Here is a 16,976-nt window from a genome sequence, read left to right on the forward strand (position 1 = left end):
ATTTATTAGAAAAATATCAGAAAAAAAGTACCCCTTAACAAGTCGGGAGCTGTGGCAACGCTGCAGGTATTGTAAGTATATAGGGCCTAAGTGAAAACAGTGGTCGTAATCACTGTGAGGAACTTTGCTTTCCTCTTTTTAAACGAACACTGATGTTCAACAACGAACCCTTCGAGAGTATTTGTAGTATCTTTGTCTTACTATCTATAGATACTGAGCGCGGTAGCTGTGAACCTCCAGGGCACGGTCACGCCATCTATACCGGAAGCTGCTTCATGGTCTCAGTTTCCGTATGATCGAGTGTTGCTCAACACATGTGTCATCATTGGTCCTCTTCAATCACTATATATGACAGTCATCCTCGGCACCACGACTAGCTATAGCGACAGATCCATCTTTTCTGGTCTTGCAGATCTGAACCACTTCTTTTGCTATCACAGTTGCTACTACTGACTCTGGCTTCAACTTCGAGGGCGAGCCCGTTGACGGAAATCGGTAGGACAGCTGCGCCTTTTCCTTCTCCATTAAGCTCCGCGGCTACCGGGGGGTGATGTATGTACGCACGTGGACAGTGCATCAAAAGGAAGAGACGATACAGATCGTTATGTTTTTTTTTCTTATTTTCTTTTATAGCGAAGCTGACGGATCGCGTCCGCGGACAGAAGACGCGTGGAACAACAATTTCCGCTGAACCGATTAACTCGACTAATCCGGCGTTTTTACGCAGAAAAAAAAGGTCATGGCGTAAAAGTATACAAAATGGTGTTTGATTTCGCCGACCATGACAGAATGGCATGAACAATTTTGCCTCAAAGAAAGACCACGTGCATAGCAAACGAACGTCATGCCATTTTTGCACTTTCGAAACAACGGGGTTTCTTGTCTACTACATGATTTCATTTTGAGACCGCCGTTGATGAAATCACATGCGTCGTGCGCAAGAGAAATACCGGGATCTTTGAATGTATGTGTCATTATTCGCTCAATATAGTCAATAATGATAATACATAAATTCGCCACAGCAATATTCACGATACTAGACCCACCAACGGGCCACAATAGTCACAGCTTCGCTGCCTTCCATCTCCACAATAGTGAAAGGGATGTGAATTTTTTTTTTACGTTACATCCTGCTGTGACAGGTAGCGACGATTGCGGCGTGTGGTCGCGGCGAGGAGGCCGAGTGGTGGGCGGTGTAGTCGCCGATCCGGCGCCCTGGATGGTACAGCTGCTGCGCGGCCGCAAGCACATCTGCGCCGGTGCGCTCGTCTCTCCGCGGCATGTCCTCACTGCTGCTCACTGTGTCCAACAGGACAGGTATGTACCCGCTCGAACTAACTACTACTATAGGTACCCTGTCTACGATCAAGCGGGTACGTATACTGTCTGACGCAAAAGTTTGCGGGATCGGCAGCGCGTGGCGGAGCGACAAAAAACTGCATTGCTGTGCGACCTACCGTCCCGACCCCTACCAAAACGGCAGAGGACAGCACAGGAAAATGGAAAAGGAGGATCGTGGAGGCCACGGCTGATAGCCTCAGCACCAGGCCTTGTGGCGGTAGGTGGCGCAGCAATGCAGTTTTCCGTAAGGTCCCTCCATAATTTTTAAGGTAGCGACATCTGCCGCGCGCGCCACCTAGAAAGTTCCTGTAGCAGACGACGCCCAGGTTAAAGCACGGCATTCAGCTGGTGGAAAAATATCTGCACATGCTAGGAAATAAAAGCTACTGATGCCTGACTGTGATGAAGGCCGAAATAAGGCCCCAAAATGCTAAAGCTGTGCCTTTATTTCAAATAAACATTGAAAAAGAGAGCGGAAAAATGTTTCATCGCCTACATTTGGCATGTTTACATCTCGTTTATTCGCGCTCGTATTACATTGCATTTTGCAATCTAAATTAGCTGCATATAGTTAAGAAAAAAACTGAGTCGTGTTGATTTGCTTTCATATCACAAAATAGTCGAAGCCCTTGACGGTAAACAACGACGAGCCGGGACCGAAGACAACGCGAGGCGAGTTTATCCGCGCCCGCCCATGGCTCCCATAGCGCCTGCCTTGGTCGCTGTTATAGTGAACTAGAAGAGATAGTCGCTGTGTTGGCCGTACCTTCGTGACTGCGTGCGCTTAATCCCATTGCTCTACGCCTTTCTTGCTCGTAAGTGTGTTGTGTACATATAGCGGTCACGTCGGTCGAAGAGTGCATCCAAATAAGAAGACTGACAGCCATCCGGACCGAAAAAATTTCGACATGGCGTTGCTGAAACGCGATCCTCGCTGAAAGTAAACATCCTGCGCACGTGTGTGGAAACTAAAATTTGGTGGAAACGAGCGCGCCAACAGTCTTCGCGTGCGGCGATTGCCTGACCACTTGGGTGTGTATTGCTGTTCTGTGCTACGAGTCAACACAAGTGTCGTGACATTCCAAAGCGGCGTTATTGATCGCGTCCTGGCCGATTCTCGAATTTGTTCGTGTTACAAACGCGACCTAACCGCACGGAACACCATGGTGTAGTTAAATTTCTTCGCCAAGGCTCCTTGTGTGTGCGTGTGCGAATGCGGTTGTATTCCTGATATGAGCAACGTCGCTACGTAACCTTGAATCACCGCGTGGATTTTTAATGGTGTGTTTATGCTTTTTCGATTTAACGTCTTCAAATAACTTCTTGCCGTCTTCCGTCCGGCACCCAAACGCGCAGCAACAAGGCATATCGGACCTTCCAGAACGATATCACCGCACAACGTGCATAGCGGAACAGGGGAAGCGAGCGCTCTCCTCCCGGGGCGCGGGAACCTTCATGGCGGGGCAAGGTCACGTGTCACAGATCAGCCTATCGCGGGCGCCGTCGGCTTCATGAAAGCTTTTCGATACTTTTGAATTTATTGAGGGACTTTAGTTTTCCGTCGCTCCGCCACGCGCTGCAGATCCCGCAAACTTTTGCGGCTGACAGTACATAAATATGGGCCAAAACGTTCCTGTCGATGAAGTGTGACGTGCGTTGATATTTCTATATGTCTACCACGCAAACGACTTATTGTTTGACTGGTAGAATTAAACGTCCCAAGGCAACACACGGGCAATATAGACAGCATGTAGCACAGGGGATGGCTCCGGACAAATTTTTATCGACTATGAGATTCTTTGACGTTTGCTCAAAGCCCGATACGGCAGGAAACGTATTTTTGCACTTCGCTTCCATCGGCATGCGCGCGGCTGTGACTGTCGTGCATGTAAACCGCGTCATTGGGTGCAGCGGCCGAACGTCACAGCCACTGCGGCTTAGTAACTGCTATTACGTTTTGTTCTTGAGTACGCGCAGTATAGTACCACGGCCGCTGGATACGCTTTTTCATCCAGCGGCCGTGATAGTACCGTCAAGGCAGCGGGATGTGAAGGCGGTTAAAATGATCTGAAGCCAACCGCCGTGTTTATACTAAAGGCCTGTGCCGGCTGCAATGGCCACCACCGAAGTCATTAGCAATATAGTGACTGTACGAAGCATGCAGGCCCAATTTGCGGCTTCGGCTGGCAGAAGGTGCCGAGCATGCTCCTCAGCATGTGCTCGTGCACGAGGGTTTCGACGCATCCGAGCTGCGCCACGACCTGGCACTCCTGGTGCTCGAGCAACCGGCTGCCGTGGCCCGCGCTGAGATAGGTTTGCCTGCCAGAGATGAACGGAGAAGGCCACGAGGACAGCACGGCCCTGGTGTCCGGCTGGGGCTCCACGGGGCCTCGGGATCGGGCCCAGCAGGAGGAGAAAGTTAGAGGAGAGGGCAGTCCAGAACACCGCGAAGCGATGGTGCGGACGCTGAAGCGGAACCAGTGCGAGGAGGCCTACCTGGGGCTGCTGGACATCAATGACGAGAAGCTGTGTGCAGCAGGAGATGGCGTGGATACCTGCCAGGTAAGTGTGATGCCAGCAGCACAGAACAGTGACGCAGCGGCCCCTTGATTGCCGCCAGCGTTTGACTTTTCTTTCGGTCAAGGTCGCGCTCGAAATACCTCTGTCCATCCACGGGCGCAAATACACCGCACTCCAGAGTATCAAAGACCTTCTTGCCCCATAACATTGTTCGGCTTTTCGCAACGCGAACAACGTTAAACAGGGGAAGAAGTCCTGCGTGTCTACTAAGGGCTGGCTGTTTGTCATCCCCTGATTGGGGCTGTTTGTGTGTTTGCTTAGTTCTGAGCACAAGCATCCGCATGTAAGCGACATCTGTTCAGTGGCGTAACCAGGGTGTGTGCCCCCCCCCCCAAATTTTTTTCCCCATGGGATACAGAGCACAAAATGATACTCGACCACACTTATCTGGCCAAACCCCATGTCGGATCAAGGAGGTGCTCCTCCCGAAAAAAATTTCTGCCTACGCCACTGCATCGGCTTGTATTCTACCTGCGTAGCGAAAGAAGCCTATGGCAGATATGCTATGGGTGATAGTGTAGACGTGCTGACAAAGGACGTATTCGTTTTGCAGCTTGGCTGCTTGGCCGTTCTTGGCGGGCGATACGGAATGACTGTTGAAAAAGGGCAGCTGTGCATGGTTTCTTGCAGCGGAAGCCACGAGTAGTGCGGCAGCTTTAGCAGCTGGCAGGTGTCCTGACACATCGGTCAACGTGTCCTGATCAGTCTTTGGTGGATGATTCATGCGCACCCCAAAAAGCGCCGTTTCTACTGTGTTGTCGCACATAATACGCCCCGCGCATGCACATCGGCCGTTTGTGGTACGCCCGAGTTCTTGGCGGCAAGAACTGAGAGTAGCAAATTTCTTCGTGGCGTCCTTATGAAGGTCATGAGCATCTCGAGAATCGAACGCGGCAGTCAGGAGGTGGCATACTAAAAAGCCCCCCCCCCCCCCCTCACAGAGAGAGAGAGAGAGAGAGAGAGACATTTTGGTCTACCACAGGATAGTATAACACCCGCTTGCACCCCCCCTCCCCCTCATTCCCCATTGAACTATCGAAGGAATGGCCTCTCCGGAAAAAAAAAAAAGAATCCTGGCTACGACAGTGCCTTCATCTATTGTCGGCCAGCCGAACTTTGATGTCTGCGGCAAGTGACAGTGGCGATGTATGTAAAAGCGCACTGGAGGGGGACAAAGTTATCTCGAACGCCTGTGCAAAGCATATCGCATAGGCGATAAGACAGAAATTTTGTACTAAAGTCTTTCTCGATTCTAGAACGACGCATGCATTGTGAGGTGCTCATATGTTGTGGCGCGCATATAGTTTAGGCCAATCCGAAAACAATGCTGTAGTGTGTGACCGCCCTTGGGAAGCATAAGTCAGAGCCACTCGACAGCCAGCCGCTGACTAACAAGAGCACGTCGGACGATTAATGAAATGAAGTGAGATCCAGTTGATAAATATCCGTGAGCCATTTTCCTGAGGCGACAATACAAAATAAATACCTGTTGTGCACCGTTTGGTTGCACATTTCATTCGAGCCTTCCTTTCCTTGTATTATAGCAACATAGTAACGCACTTGCTGCTTAATTAATGTCAGCGCGAAAGATGACGCACACAGGCAGGACAAGCGCTTCTCCTGTCTGTTATGTGTCCCTTGTGCAACATTTCGTACCCAGTGAACGTTGGACTGACCAACGGGCCACTATTTCTTCACTAACTTCAATATTATCGCGTTGGGCGCTGTTCCGCAGGGTGACTCCGGAGGCCCGTTGGTTGTGAGCGACCCGATACGCGACCGCTTCTCACTGGTCGGCGTGACGTCGTTCGGCGTGCGCTGCGGCGACTCCCGCTTCCCGGGAGTGTACACGCGAGTCGCCGCCTATCTACCCTGGATACGCGGAAAGATGGTCGAGCACCCGTGAGTAAATCAATCGAGGAAAGTCACGGGGAGCAGAAAAGGGAATGGTGTGGCGTGTCATATTAGATTAAATAATGTCCCTCAGCGAATTGGTTGACATAATGTTTGAACTGACGCGATTTACGAAACTGTATAGGAGTGTGGGAGTGTCAATTTGCGATGAATATGCACGAATGACGTTTGGGGTTATTTTTAGTGCATTGACCGGTGTTGTCGAAACACGGGATTTCTGATATGGGAAAGAGAGACAGAAAGAAAGGGCTTCCGCAAGGACTTGCCCAGTTGGCTACGGTGAAATCCGTCTCGGTGGTACAGTGGTTACGGTGCTCGGCTGCTGACTGGAAGGTCGCGGGGTCGATCACGGCCGCGGCGGTTGCATTTCGATGACGGCGGAATGCTTAGAGGCCCGTGTACAGTGCGATGTCAGTGCACGTTAATGAACACCAAATGGTCGAAATTTCCGGAGCTCTCCATTACGGCGTACCTCATAATCATATCGTGGTTTTGGTACCAAAAAAAAAAAACATGGCTGATCCCTCCGTCATAGGAATCGGTATAACACGAAAGCGAAACGTGTCTTCACAGAAGTAGTGCTTATTGTGTGGTGATATATGAGAGCTTGTACAATGTATATCCGTGTTGGGCAGCTACAGCACCGTTTGACGCGGATGCACCTGTGTTGACGGCATGTCTCTATCGCGTCGACTGACGCCCATGATCATGATTAAACCGTTGTGGTAGGTGACGTTGTGAACATATATTTGGACACAGCAAATCGTGAATCCCACGTAAGGATGATATCAACAAGCTCATAATCAACACTGGTACCCGGTATGCACTTCTTCAAAGCGTCGTCAGTTAAGGAGAGAAACGACACAGTGCGCTTTCTAGCAATGGGTGACCGACGCCTGCGCTCATGTATGCACTACCACACACTGCGCATCAGCAACACGGGAGGTAGAGTTCGTAACCTGTCTCGCAGGCGCTGGTCTCGCTCCACCAAGGCACGACATTCGCCCGTCGAAATCGCGTCCTTTCTGCAACGCGTATTGCAGCAGTTTTGTTAGACGGTTCTCTCGCAATCTAAGCAGTCGGCGGCGGAGAAATCCCGTTAATGCATATGGAAGCTGCACTACTACGATGAGCCAACGTACGCTAACACGAAGCGAAAGGCAAAGAACGTAACGACGTAACTGCGTCAAAGGTGCCTCGGCGACGCCAGCGCGGTTAGTGTACCTCGCTGGTATCGAGACGCTTTAACCATGACCTCCAATATCGCGCGCAATCTCGGAGTAAGCGCTAGTAAGTGCCGATCGTGAAGCATTACTTCTTTTCACCTCTCATAGACGGCGGCACCGCCCCGCTCCGCCTACCTACACCGCCAACAGTGACAACCGTGCGAAAGAGAGAATGTGTGAAAGATATAAGGCGCGTTCGCGCCGTGTTCCGCGTCTGTCGAGTTAGCTTAGTTGGTAGGGTGTCGGGCGCTTGCCGTCGCGGCCGCAAGGTCGTGGGTTCAATCCCCAGTGGGGGATCTTTTTCTTGGTTTTTTCTTTCTCACCCGCTGGCGTCCATTTTATCAACGTCATATCCGTGACGGATGTACTTGGTGGACCCCGGCATAAAACACTTTCGTGTTAAAAAAACAAAAAAAACGCACGCATGCACACACACGTTTTTTTTTTCCGTTTTCATTTTATCTCACTCTCTCTCTGTCCTCTATCCGACCCCTATTTCCCCACCCCTGTGCAGGGTAGCAAACCGGTCGCTCGCCCCAGGTTAACCTCCCTGCGTTTCCTTTTCATCTATTTCTCTCTCTGGTACGAAAAACGACAGATATTATTATATTGTCTACTGTGCACATTTTGCGAGGTGAAAAGCGGGGACACTAGACAGAACAGATAACAGAAAATTTCAGGTAAAAATTACGTAAAAAAGCAATAGTGCCGATAAGGTGCGCGGGTCTTCTTTGTCTGGTTATTACAATCCAATTTGTCTGGTCATTACGATATGTTGAAAACAGCACGACCGTGGACAGTGGTTTGCTTAGCAGTGCGGTCTATACTCCGTCATCGGCAAAATGCGAAACGTCAACAAGACATTTCCATTCAAACAGACACGCGCTGTCTCGTGGTATATGCGCAGGTTCTTGATCTCTCATATGCGAGCAACGTTATGGGCAAGTTGGTAATCCATTGCTTCAGTACGATTGCGCAACAAAAATGACACGGAGAAGAGAGAAGAAGACACACCCAGTGCGACTGGCTTTTCGGGGAAGTTTCCTCAGTGACCTCGGCGTCCGCGTCTTGTCAGTACGGGACTTGCACTGCGCGCGTTATGGATTGCCCTGTCTGCTGCACATCGCAGGCATATTGCGAGCGGAACCTCGCAGTGTCTGTGCCTTTGCTGTTCTTACGTTTGTTTTTCTATACGCGCTCTGTCCCGATGGCGGAACCGGATTTTCGCAAGAAGAAAATACCTCGAAAACGCATAGCCTTCTTTTGCACTTCAGCCCATTTTCGTGGTCGGCGGCTGCGATTTAGTTTTCTCCAACGAAGTTTTTTAACGCGATAGCACTGAAGAGCTCGTTTCGCAGAAATTTCGGCGTCGGCGTCGTTGGTTGTAACCGAAAACTCATCATCTTGTCCGTGACCGAAAAATCGAGAAAGATGCAAAGAAAATAAATTACAGCATATCCACGGGTGAATGATGAAGAGCTTGGGCGAAGCTCCTGAAGCAATCATGGTTACACCGTGAAATGTTCAGTGGTTTCGCCCAGCAGTAATCAAAGCGATACGACGCTTTGACTACTGCACGCCATCTAGCGTGCAGGGTGCCGCTGCTTTTTTTTCTTTTTTTGGTTTTTTTTGTTTCTTTTTGCACACATATTGCACAGGATCTCTATGGGACAGCGCCATCTAGTATATCGTCACCCAACTGCAGTTTGCACGCATCTCTATGGGACAGCGCCATCTATTGAATGATACGGGAGACGCGACGGCGGGGGCACGCCGCATGGAGCGACGACCGACCAGGTAATGCTATAAGGAGCTTCGCCCCTAAAAAGATATTCGGCTCACGTTAGAATCGAACCCAGGCCGTCTGCGTGGCAAGCAGGTGTTCTACCACAGAGCCACGCTATTCCTTCAAACTGATTCGAAAAAAAAAACACTAAATGAATGTCATAAAGTGGAAGGAGTCTCCTTAACGCATGTACTATTACGTGGCAGAAGCACAGAATCGCACCAGGTGTCAAAACATGTAAATTGCGCAACGAGTGGGTGTTTTAAAGACCCATTCATTACAGAGCACTCAGACATATTTAATCATCATCAGCTGCAAAAGCATCAACAAAGTGAGCAGCTGCGTAGGTTCGCGTGTTGCCTTACGGACGCGTATTGGGCCTTTCGCTGATTCGCAAAAATAATAACTATGGTGTAGTGGGCACTTAATAACTGTATATTTGCAGTAGGCATTCTCGTCATCATCATATAACAGTCATCATCATCATCATAGTCGACATCATCATCATTATGCGGTGCACGGAATTTCGGCTACGAAGCTTTATTTCTGAGAAGTCCGTATGTATTTACTTTGTACATTGGGCTGCTTGAGTGGATGGCATTTTTTTTCTTTTCGTATATTCGAATTAAACGAAGTTTCTAGAGTTGGCGCTATACCGCATCCCTTAATGCTTATAGAATCGCAGCCGTTCGTGGTGAACAAAGGAGCAAGCTTGGGCGACTATGACTCCCGGGACCCAGTTTCAAGACTTGGCCCCGTAACCACATCACGGTCGCCATTCTCGGGTCGCATGTGTTGATGACAGTTTGATGATGTAAGCTTAGTGACCTTTACGTCTGAGAAACGTCGACATCCATTTGAAAGAAATTTAAAATAAGATGCACAGAAAAGTTCGAGAAGACAGATTGTTGAAGATGGTCTCGTCTATGGTAATTTGCCGGTTGTTTTGTATAGAAAAGAAGGCCAAAAGGTAAAAAAAAACCTTCGAGAAAGGGCATTCAGCATAAACGATTCTTGAAAAGGGGCGCGCTAACGGAAAGAATAACGTCATTTGACGTTAATTAATATTTAAAATTTTTGATGCTAGATTAAAAAGACAACTTTTACTTGCTGCAGCGCCGTTGAATGTGTGGTAATAATTCATATTATTGACCTCTTATAGCTGAGAGCATGGACTATAGCGCCGCCTGCGTGCTCCGTACACCGACGACCCTTCCGAGAGACTTTGTCTCAACGAGATACGTTTGTATGTTACGTCTCGTGGTGCATTTTGCGCAGGTTTTGTGTTTGGGACGTGTGTACACTGTGCGTGTCATTTCGTTTCGTATCGTGTTCGTCTGTGGCGTAACATGGTATAAGTATGCCGGTCTTGCAAAATGCCCACAGTATATTCGTTAAAAAAAGCATCTCTCTCTTTTTCAGATAGCCCAGAAATGCGCCGTCGACGATGTGTCCATTTACCACGAACGATTCCGCAGCCGGTTTGGATCAACCTTTTGCGAAGCCTGTCGCGCTTTTATTTTTTATCGGGGTGGATTGTTCGGATGTAGTTGGTGCATAACTGTCGATGTGTGACTATAATCGACAGCGCAGTTTATATAGGTAGCCAATGCAGTCAATACAGGCTATTCACCGTCACTAACGTGTCATCTTATGAACCTGCACCGTTTCCTGGAGCGGACTAGTGAGTGTCACGTAAGTTATGTGCATAACGTTTATTATTTACATATTTTCTAGTAGATCTACTGCTTTACTTGTGCACGACTTAGCATGCAAGCACGCCCAGAAAGTGGTTTATAGATTAACCTGTTCCACGTAACTTTCTTAACCAAGGAGTAACGATGAAGGCTCCTTCAGAATGTTCGTGCATTTCTACATGACATTCGATATATGTTCAGTAAAATAATTATGAAGATAATCAAGAGATATTATATAATTAAAGTTTAATCAATATTTACAGTACAATTTCGCAGGTCGGCCGTCACTAATTATTTCACCAAACTAATTAAAAGAGGAGGGGAGGAGAAGGAAACGAGACAAGCAGGGAGGTTAACCAGGGCTGAGGGCGGTTGGCTACCCTGCACTGGGGAAGGGCGGAAAATGTTTTAGGCGAAGAATACACTCAAGGTTGGGACGAGTGGTGACGTAGCGGGTTTATTTACAGGGGGCGCCCTCGGCGGGGCATTCAGACGAGCCTCTGCTGGATCCAGTCGAGGTACTTGGCTACTCTCGTGTAGACGCCCGGGTAGCCGGGTTCCGCACAGCGGCGCCCGAACGATGTGATGCCGATGATGGTGAACCGCTGTTGGTCGTCCAGCAGCATTAGCGGTCCTCCGGAGTCGCCCTGCGCAGAAATAATGTAGATTGCCGCCCACAACTGTCTATAGCGCGTGTGCCTGCCAAAGCGGCATTGTATGCTATGGCTATCTTGGCGGCAACTGAACACATCTTTCACGCGATGTAGAAAGCACCTCTCAGCGCTCTAGCAACGCCGACACAGTGGAATACCTCTCCTCACCTAATGCTGTGACAGTCAAGGACAATACTTAACTTGAAATGAGCAGTAACCCTCTTGAGATAGTTGATGTAAACCGTTAATAGACAGGCCGCATTTACGTCGTCTAGTTTTGTATTCACGTTTAAACGAGTCAAAATGCTGGCTGCCCTTATGTAAGGAGAGCTACGTACTCTGCAGGCGTCCTTGTCGCCTTTCAGGCTGCCCGCGCAAAGGTAGTGGTCGGTGAACGTGATGCTGGTGCGCTTGAAGGACTCCTTGCAGGTGTCCAGGCTCTGGATGGGTATGCGCGTGTCCTGTAGCGTGGCGCTCGACGGTCCGCCGTAGTAGAGCTCGCCCCAGCCGGCGATGTTGGCACTGCGGTTCTGGTACTGGTCGTCGCGCATGGAGCCGTACGGCAGGCATATGAGCGCGATGTCCTTGTTCAGGGGCACGGGCCGCCGCAGCGTGAGCACGGCCACGTCATTCAGGTAGGTGCGCGGATTGAACTGCGCATGGCGGTCTATGCGCACCACAGGTTCGTCCACGGGGTTGGCGCCGTCGTCGCTGCTCAGGTAGTCGTGCTCGCCCAGCCGCGCGACGAACGCATCCGGAGTCAGCGACCGGTTGCCGCTGAAGGTGCAGTGCGCGGCCGTGAGCACGTGCCGGGGTGTGACGAGCGCACCGCCGCACAAAGGAGAGCGGACGCCGTTGCCGTGCACGTCGATGAACAGCAGCGCCTGCAAACGAGCGGGTTCGACTCTCGTGACGTCAGCCAGCCTTATACGGGTCAGGGAACGCACCGTCATAGGCGTGAGAACAAGGAGAGAGGAAGGAAGAATCATCTGAGGGGGGCTGCCCTATGCCTTTGCTCTGTCGGACGTGTCCCGTCATTGTTTAGCGTGCAGGGTCATGGGCATGCACGTTTTTGACCGTAATGCCGGCCGATGGCCCCCCATTTGCATCCCCAAAAACTGCGTACTTCCCACCTTGACCCCCGAAAGTTGGGGACCAAGGGCAGGTCGTTGTGAGAAGCACTTTTTCGCTTCATTGTTATTTTTACCATTGCGAATCTTATTTTCTTAGGACTCCATCAACGGGAGGGGGGCCCTCCCCCCTCCCCCCGAATGGGGAACCCTGCGCACGCCTATGTCTACTGTCACTGTGCTAGAAATCTGCCTCTATTACGTTTTATTATATACTTAAGTCGATGTAATTTGCAAAATTGAACGGCCTATGCACCGCGCTGGCGCAGACAGCTGAGTGCAGCAACGAATAAATGTTAGGATCACGAGCACAGCTGCAAAATTGAATTGTTTTCGTATGTGCATGATCACTGAGGATTGAAAGTTTAAACTAACTTGTGAGCACTGTAGCGCGCCTATCAGTTTCGCCCGTGCATGATTTCGATAGCGACAAGATGTTCGGTTCCTATTTCTTTTCTCTCTTTCTCTCGTTTTTTCTGCTGAACAGGTGATGCAGTGACTTTCTCCCCCGACTGCCATTCTTTATATTTGTGGTACGCACACGAGCAAAGCTGCCATAAAATAAATCGTAAAAAATAAGCATCTGATGAGCTCCTCCTTGCTAACAGTAGCTTTCTGCGGATGACAGTCATGCTTATCTGTATGAATTTATACATTTTTAGGTATGCCAACGGTTATGGCATTGACCCTAACGCTATAGTTTTTCAATTGCTGCATCGCTCGTGCTTTCGACCATAACCGTAAATCTGTGCGCCACAGACACTCGTTTCTGAGAAGCCGACAGATACGGGATCTAAGATCAGGACACTTACAATCCAGGGCCACGCTCCTAGCTGGGACTCCCTGCCTCCCACGATTCGGACCAATGCACTGCTAGCTACGCCGCAATCTGCAAAGAAAACACAATTCGCTCAGCCATTGCCCTATGAGACGAGCGATCGGTGGGCCTTCACGCTGGGGCCTCCGAGCGTGGTAAAGGAACTGACTAGTTTTATGCTTTAATTATTCAGACGGTAATAATATGACGCAAGAACCGTCTATTACGAACGAGGAAAGGCACTGTTCTTAAAACACTCGTTCGTGTACATGTCGTCGACTATTTGTTTTTCTACTTTGTTATTAATATGAGCTCACTGCGGCCTTCTTTAGAACAATCTCTTATACGTTCAGCGCTCGACACCCGCGATTCACGGTGTGTGCGTGTTGCGTTTGTGCAGAAGACAACGAATTCGGCAAAAGAAGTGTGATGCAGGGGGCCTCTTTTCTATTCTTATTGTTCTTTAGCCCTTGTAATATGCTCCAAGGCCAATTTAAAATGGTTCCTCTTGCGATATCATCAATAGGAATTCGACTGAACGATCCTAGATAATACTTAAGTGCCTAACTCCCACATAACGTGCAAAAAATGTCACACAGTCCTTAGTGCATTTGCCTAAGGTGGCTTTAAGGCGAAATCCGTGTTCTTTTTATTCGCAATCCAGTGTGTGGATCCTCCCCTCCCTCCCGAAAGCTTCTTGCACCCAACGTGGTTATTGCACTGCCTCCAGGATCCGCCCACCTTTGGCCAATAGAAAGTGTCATGTGATGACATCATGATGTGACGTCATAGTGACGTCATGATAACGCCACGATGATGTCACAAAATTTGGCGACCTGTGACGCCGAGATGACGTCATAGGGTACGTGGCGTCATCACCCTCGTGTTGTCGCTGACGGTCACTTCTCGCGTTTGATGAGGCATATATAAGGCTTTCGCCCTAATAAACCCGACGCGAAGCTCGCCGCAAATGATTCCTTACGTACAATGTGATACGTTTCGAAGTTGACTTCCTTGTCGGCTGTTATGACGAGAAAATAAATATTGCGGTTGACACTGCGGTGCTGTTTAGGAGCGAAACGTACAGTGGATCACCGTTCGGCAACGAGTACGTACGTCCCTTTCGAAGTTTCTCGCACGCTTGAAACGAGAGCCTAGAGGCCGCGCCTGTTGAAGCAATCACACGGCTGCTATACGTATGCAAGATGTGTCGCCGCGATGCCATTTCGCAGGCATCAAGCGGTTGTGTTTGTGCGACATTCCAAGGACGAAAACTTTCCGGCGTGGCTCGTACGGAGGAGATAATCGCTAATGCGTCAGTGCTCTCTCCACGCGTTCGTTTCTTATATTGCTCGCATGAGGAAGCACGTTAGTTGTCAAGTGACTTGCCCACGCGCATGAAAAACAAAGCGCCCGCCGTCCTGTTCAAGCCGACAGCTCTGGCTTAAAAGCGACGCACGATCGACTACTGGAAGCAAAAGAAAGAAAGAAAGAAAGAAAGAAAGAAAGAAAGAAAGAAAGAAAGAAAGAAAGAAAGAAAGAAAGAAAGAAAGAAAGAAAGAAAGAAAGAAAGAAAGAAAGAAAGAAAGAAAGAAAGAAAGAAAGAAAGAAAGAAAGAAAGAAAGAAAGAAAGAAAGAAAGAAAGAAAGAAAGAAAGAAAGAAAGAAAGAAAGAAAGAAAGAAAGAAAGAAAGAAAGAAAGAAAGAAAGAAAGAAAGAAAGAAAGAAAGAAAGAAAGAAAGAAAGAAAGAAAGAAACCTGTAACATGCAAATGCCCTGCCGGAGAAAGGGTATATGCCTGCCCGGCAGGTCACGTCATACAAATAAATGGCGGCCTTCGGCCAACGAAGTGCTCATTTGCTGGATTTCTACAATTGTAATGGGACAAGATGACCAGCGGCTTATGCTAAAAGCTTATAGACATAGAAGTTGCATACCCGGAGAATATTTTCCTACAAACAGATATGTAACAGTACAGTGTGATGCGATTGCGATGTAAAGTTCGGCTCTCATATTCGTGTTTTCAATATTGATTTATTGTTCGAAATTTGCTTAATTCCTTTGATCGGCAATGAGGAAGATTAAGCACTCATTATAAAAAAAAGGGGAAAAAAAAAAGAGACGTATCACGAGCGTATTTTGCAAGCTTTCTTTGTCAGAAGTCATTACCAGGCTGGCGTTACACTATACTACAGTGTAATGGCGCTTGTTTTCTTTTTTTTTTTTCGTTTATAACGATGGTGGAAAGAGGACATTAAACTGTTAACTTCATAAAGCAACTTTGTACGTTGGTTTTTCAAGGCGAGTTAAAAACACTAACAACGTTATTTATGAAACATGCCTGTCGAAAACGTCGTCACAAGGTGCCTCATGGCACTGTACCCACCTAAGCCATCCGGTATTTGAAAACTTATATACATAAACGATTACGTTACTGCAGGCTCGTTTAGGCCAGAAGCAGAGCCTGTAGCTTTCGCTAAACTCAAGGCCACAAGAAAGCGTCACCAGTGCTTCCATGAAACGACTCAATGAGTGGTGGGCCACAGTGCGCGCTCATTGACAGGCGAAACACGTATATTGGCAGCGTTAGTTAGAAAGTGTGTGGGGCTGCTTCTGCGCGCGTGCTTGTATTTTATGTCCTTAATAAAGGCCAATATAATCAAGCGTTTGACGAAAACTCGTCTGGCGACGAGGGAACATACTTGTACAGAAAACGTGCACTCGCCAAGGTAAAAATGAACAACACATTGATGTTTCGGGCCCCGTACGGGTCCCTTGATCGTAAGTCAGCGTTGTCATGCGGCTATTTATGGCTCTGGTGGCGCAGCGTGCGGGTGTATATCTCTGGCAGACTGCCCTTTGTCCTGTTTATCGTGCTGTTAGTTGATTGAATGTAAAAGCAGACGGAAATATAAATGTTTTTCCACTGTGATGATAGCTGCTGCGTCCCAGTCTATGTCATGGCCAGTTTGATTGTGATGTTCCGCCATGGCGTTCGCAGTTGTGCGGCCCTTGGCGACGTCATTTTGATGCTGTTTCAAACGCCGTTTGAAATTCCCGCTCTCGCCGATGTACGACAAGTCGCATCCCCCGCACGGTATCTTGTAGATAAAGAAAAAAACACGCACTTATATCAAGGCCAGGGCGTATGCTGATACCGGCCCGCTACAAAGGGTGAGGCCACAATTCCAATCCAATCCACACGTGTACCTCGGCTCAGTGTTTCGGTATTCCGTAAACGGTCTCACGCTACGCGGGCATGCTAAAACTCTCTACTACTAGGACTACAGAGCACGGGATACGCACCATGCGTGCCCCATAGATTCTGCTGCGGCGGTCGCTCTGCGGGGGGCTGCCGTTGGCCGGGGAAATGTGGACGACCTCCTCCTGGCCGTCTACTTCCACCTCCTGGCCGGCCACCTCCACCTCCTGGCCGGCCACCTCCACCTCCAGGAAAGACGGGCGGCGGACTGGGCTGCAGCGGCCGATTCAGGCCCGGGAACGTATGTTGTGGTACGTGCGGTATCTGCGTGCCGTACACTTGTCACAGTCGGGTGCGCGCAGTGTTTTAAGGAAAGCCGTAAAATAAAAGTACACAGCAGCCGCATAAGCACACGCTTTTTCACATGATGCTTTCTCAATCAGAAGTTGTAGAAAAAGCCACTTACGCAAACTTAAGTAGCTACATTTACGCCATCGCGACATGATCGGTTAAGCTATGTCTGCTTGCTGTAAGCAGATAAAACACTATATGTACTGTACTCACGGATTGAAACGCGACATCGTTTTCTTTTTTTTTTAAGTATAACGACTGCTATGAGCGATTGCTCGTG

The 16,976-nt window shown here is 48.9% G+C and overlaps 2 protein-coding genes across 2 annotated transcripts in view; one reads left to right on the forward strand and one right to left on the reverse strand.

Moving 5' to 3' along the window:
- The first annotated feature begins 1,107 nt into the window (after positions 1 to 1,107).
- On the forward strand, positions 1,108 to 10,498 carry LOC119393645 (trypsin Tyr p 3.0101). Its single transcript, XM_037660753.2, has 4 exons — positions 1,108 to 1,317; positions 3,506 to 3,903; positions 5,657 to 5,823; positions 10,270 to 10,498. The coding sequence occupies exons 2-4, from the start codon at positions 3,670 to 3,672 to the stop codon at positions 10,271 to 10,273; spliced, it is 405 nt and encodes a 134-aa protein (XP_037516681.1). The 5' UTR covers positions 1,108 to 1,317; positions 3,506 to 3,669; the 3' UTR covers positions 10,274 to 10,498.
- A 483-nt stretch (positions 10,499 to 10,981) lies between these two features.
- The window catches only part of LOC119394661 (uncharacterized), a 60,689-nt gene continuing 54,694 nt past the window's right edge, over positions 10,982 to 16,976 (reverse strand). The window contains 4 exon segments of the mRNA XM_049415937.1: positions 10,982 to 11,191; positions 11,536 to 12,081; positions 13,140 to 13,216; positions 16,450 to 16,669. Coding sequence (XP_049271894.1) covers positions 11,033 to 11,191; positions 11,536 to 12,081; positions 13,140 to 13,216; positions 16,450 to 16,669 — 1,002 coding nt within the window. The 3' untranslated portion in view covers positions 10,982 to 11,032.

The sequence above is a fragment of the Rhipicephalus sanguineus genome, chromosome 5 (genome assembly GCF_013339695.2).
Source record: "Rhipicephalus sanguineus isolate Rsan-2018 chromosome 5, BIME_Rsan_1.4, whole genome shotgun sequence".
Taxonomy (NCBI): domain Eukaryota; kingdom Metazoa; phylum Arthropoda; class Arachnida; order Ixodida; family Ixodidae; genus Rhipicephalus; species Rhipicephalus sanguineus.

What these genes read in the sequence shown, in the direction of transcription:
- LOC119393645 (XM_037660753.2), top strand. Translation starts at nt 3,670, where the DNA reads ATGAACGGAGAAGGCCACGAGGACAGCACGGCCCTGGTGTCCGGCTGG. An exon ending in ATGGCGTGGATACCTGCCAG is followed by an intron (nt 3,904 to 5,656) that starts GTAAGTGTGATG and finishes GCTGTTCCGCAG; the next exon opens with GGTGACTCCGGAGGCCCGTT.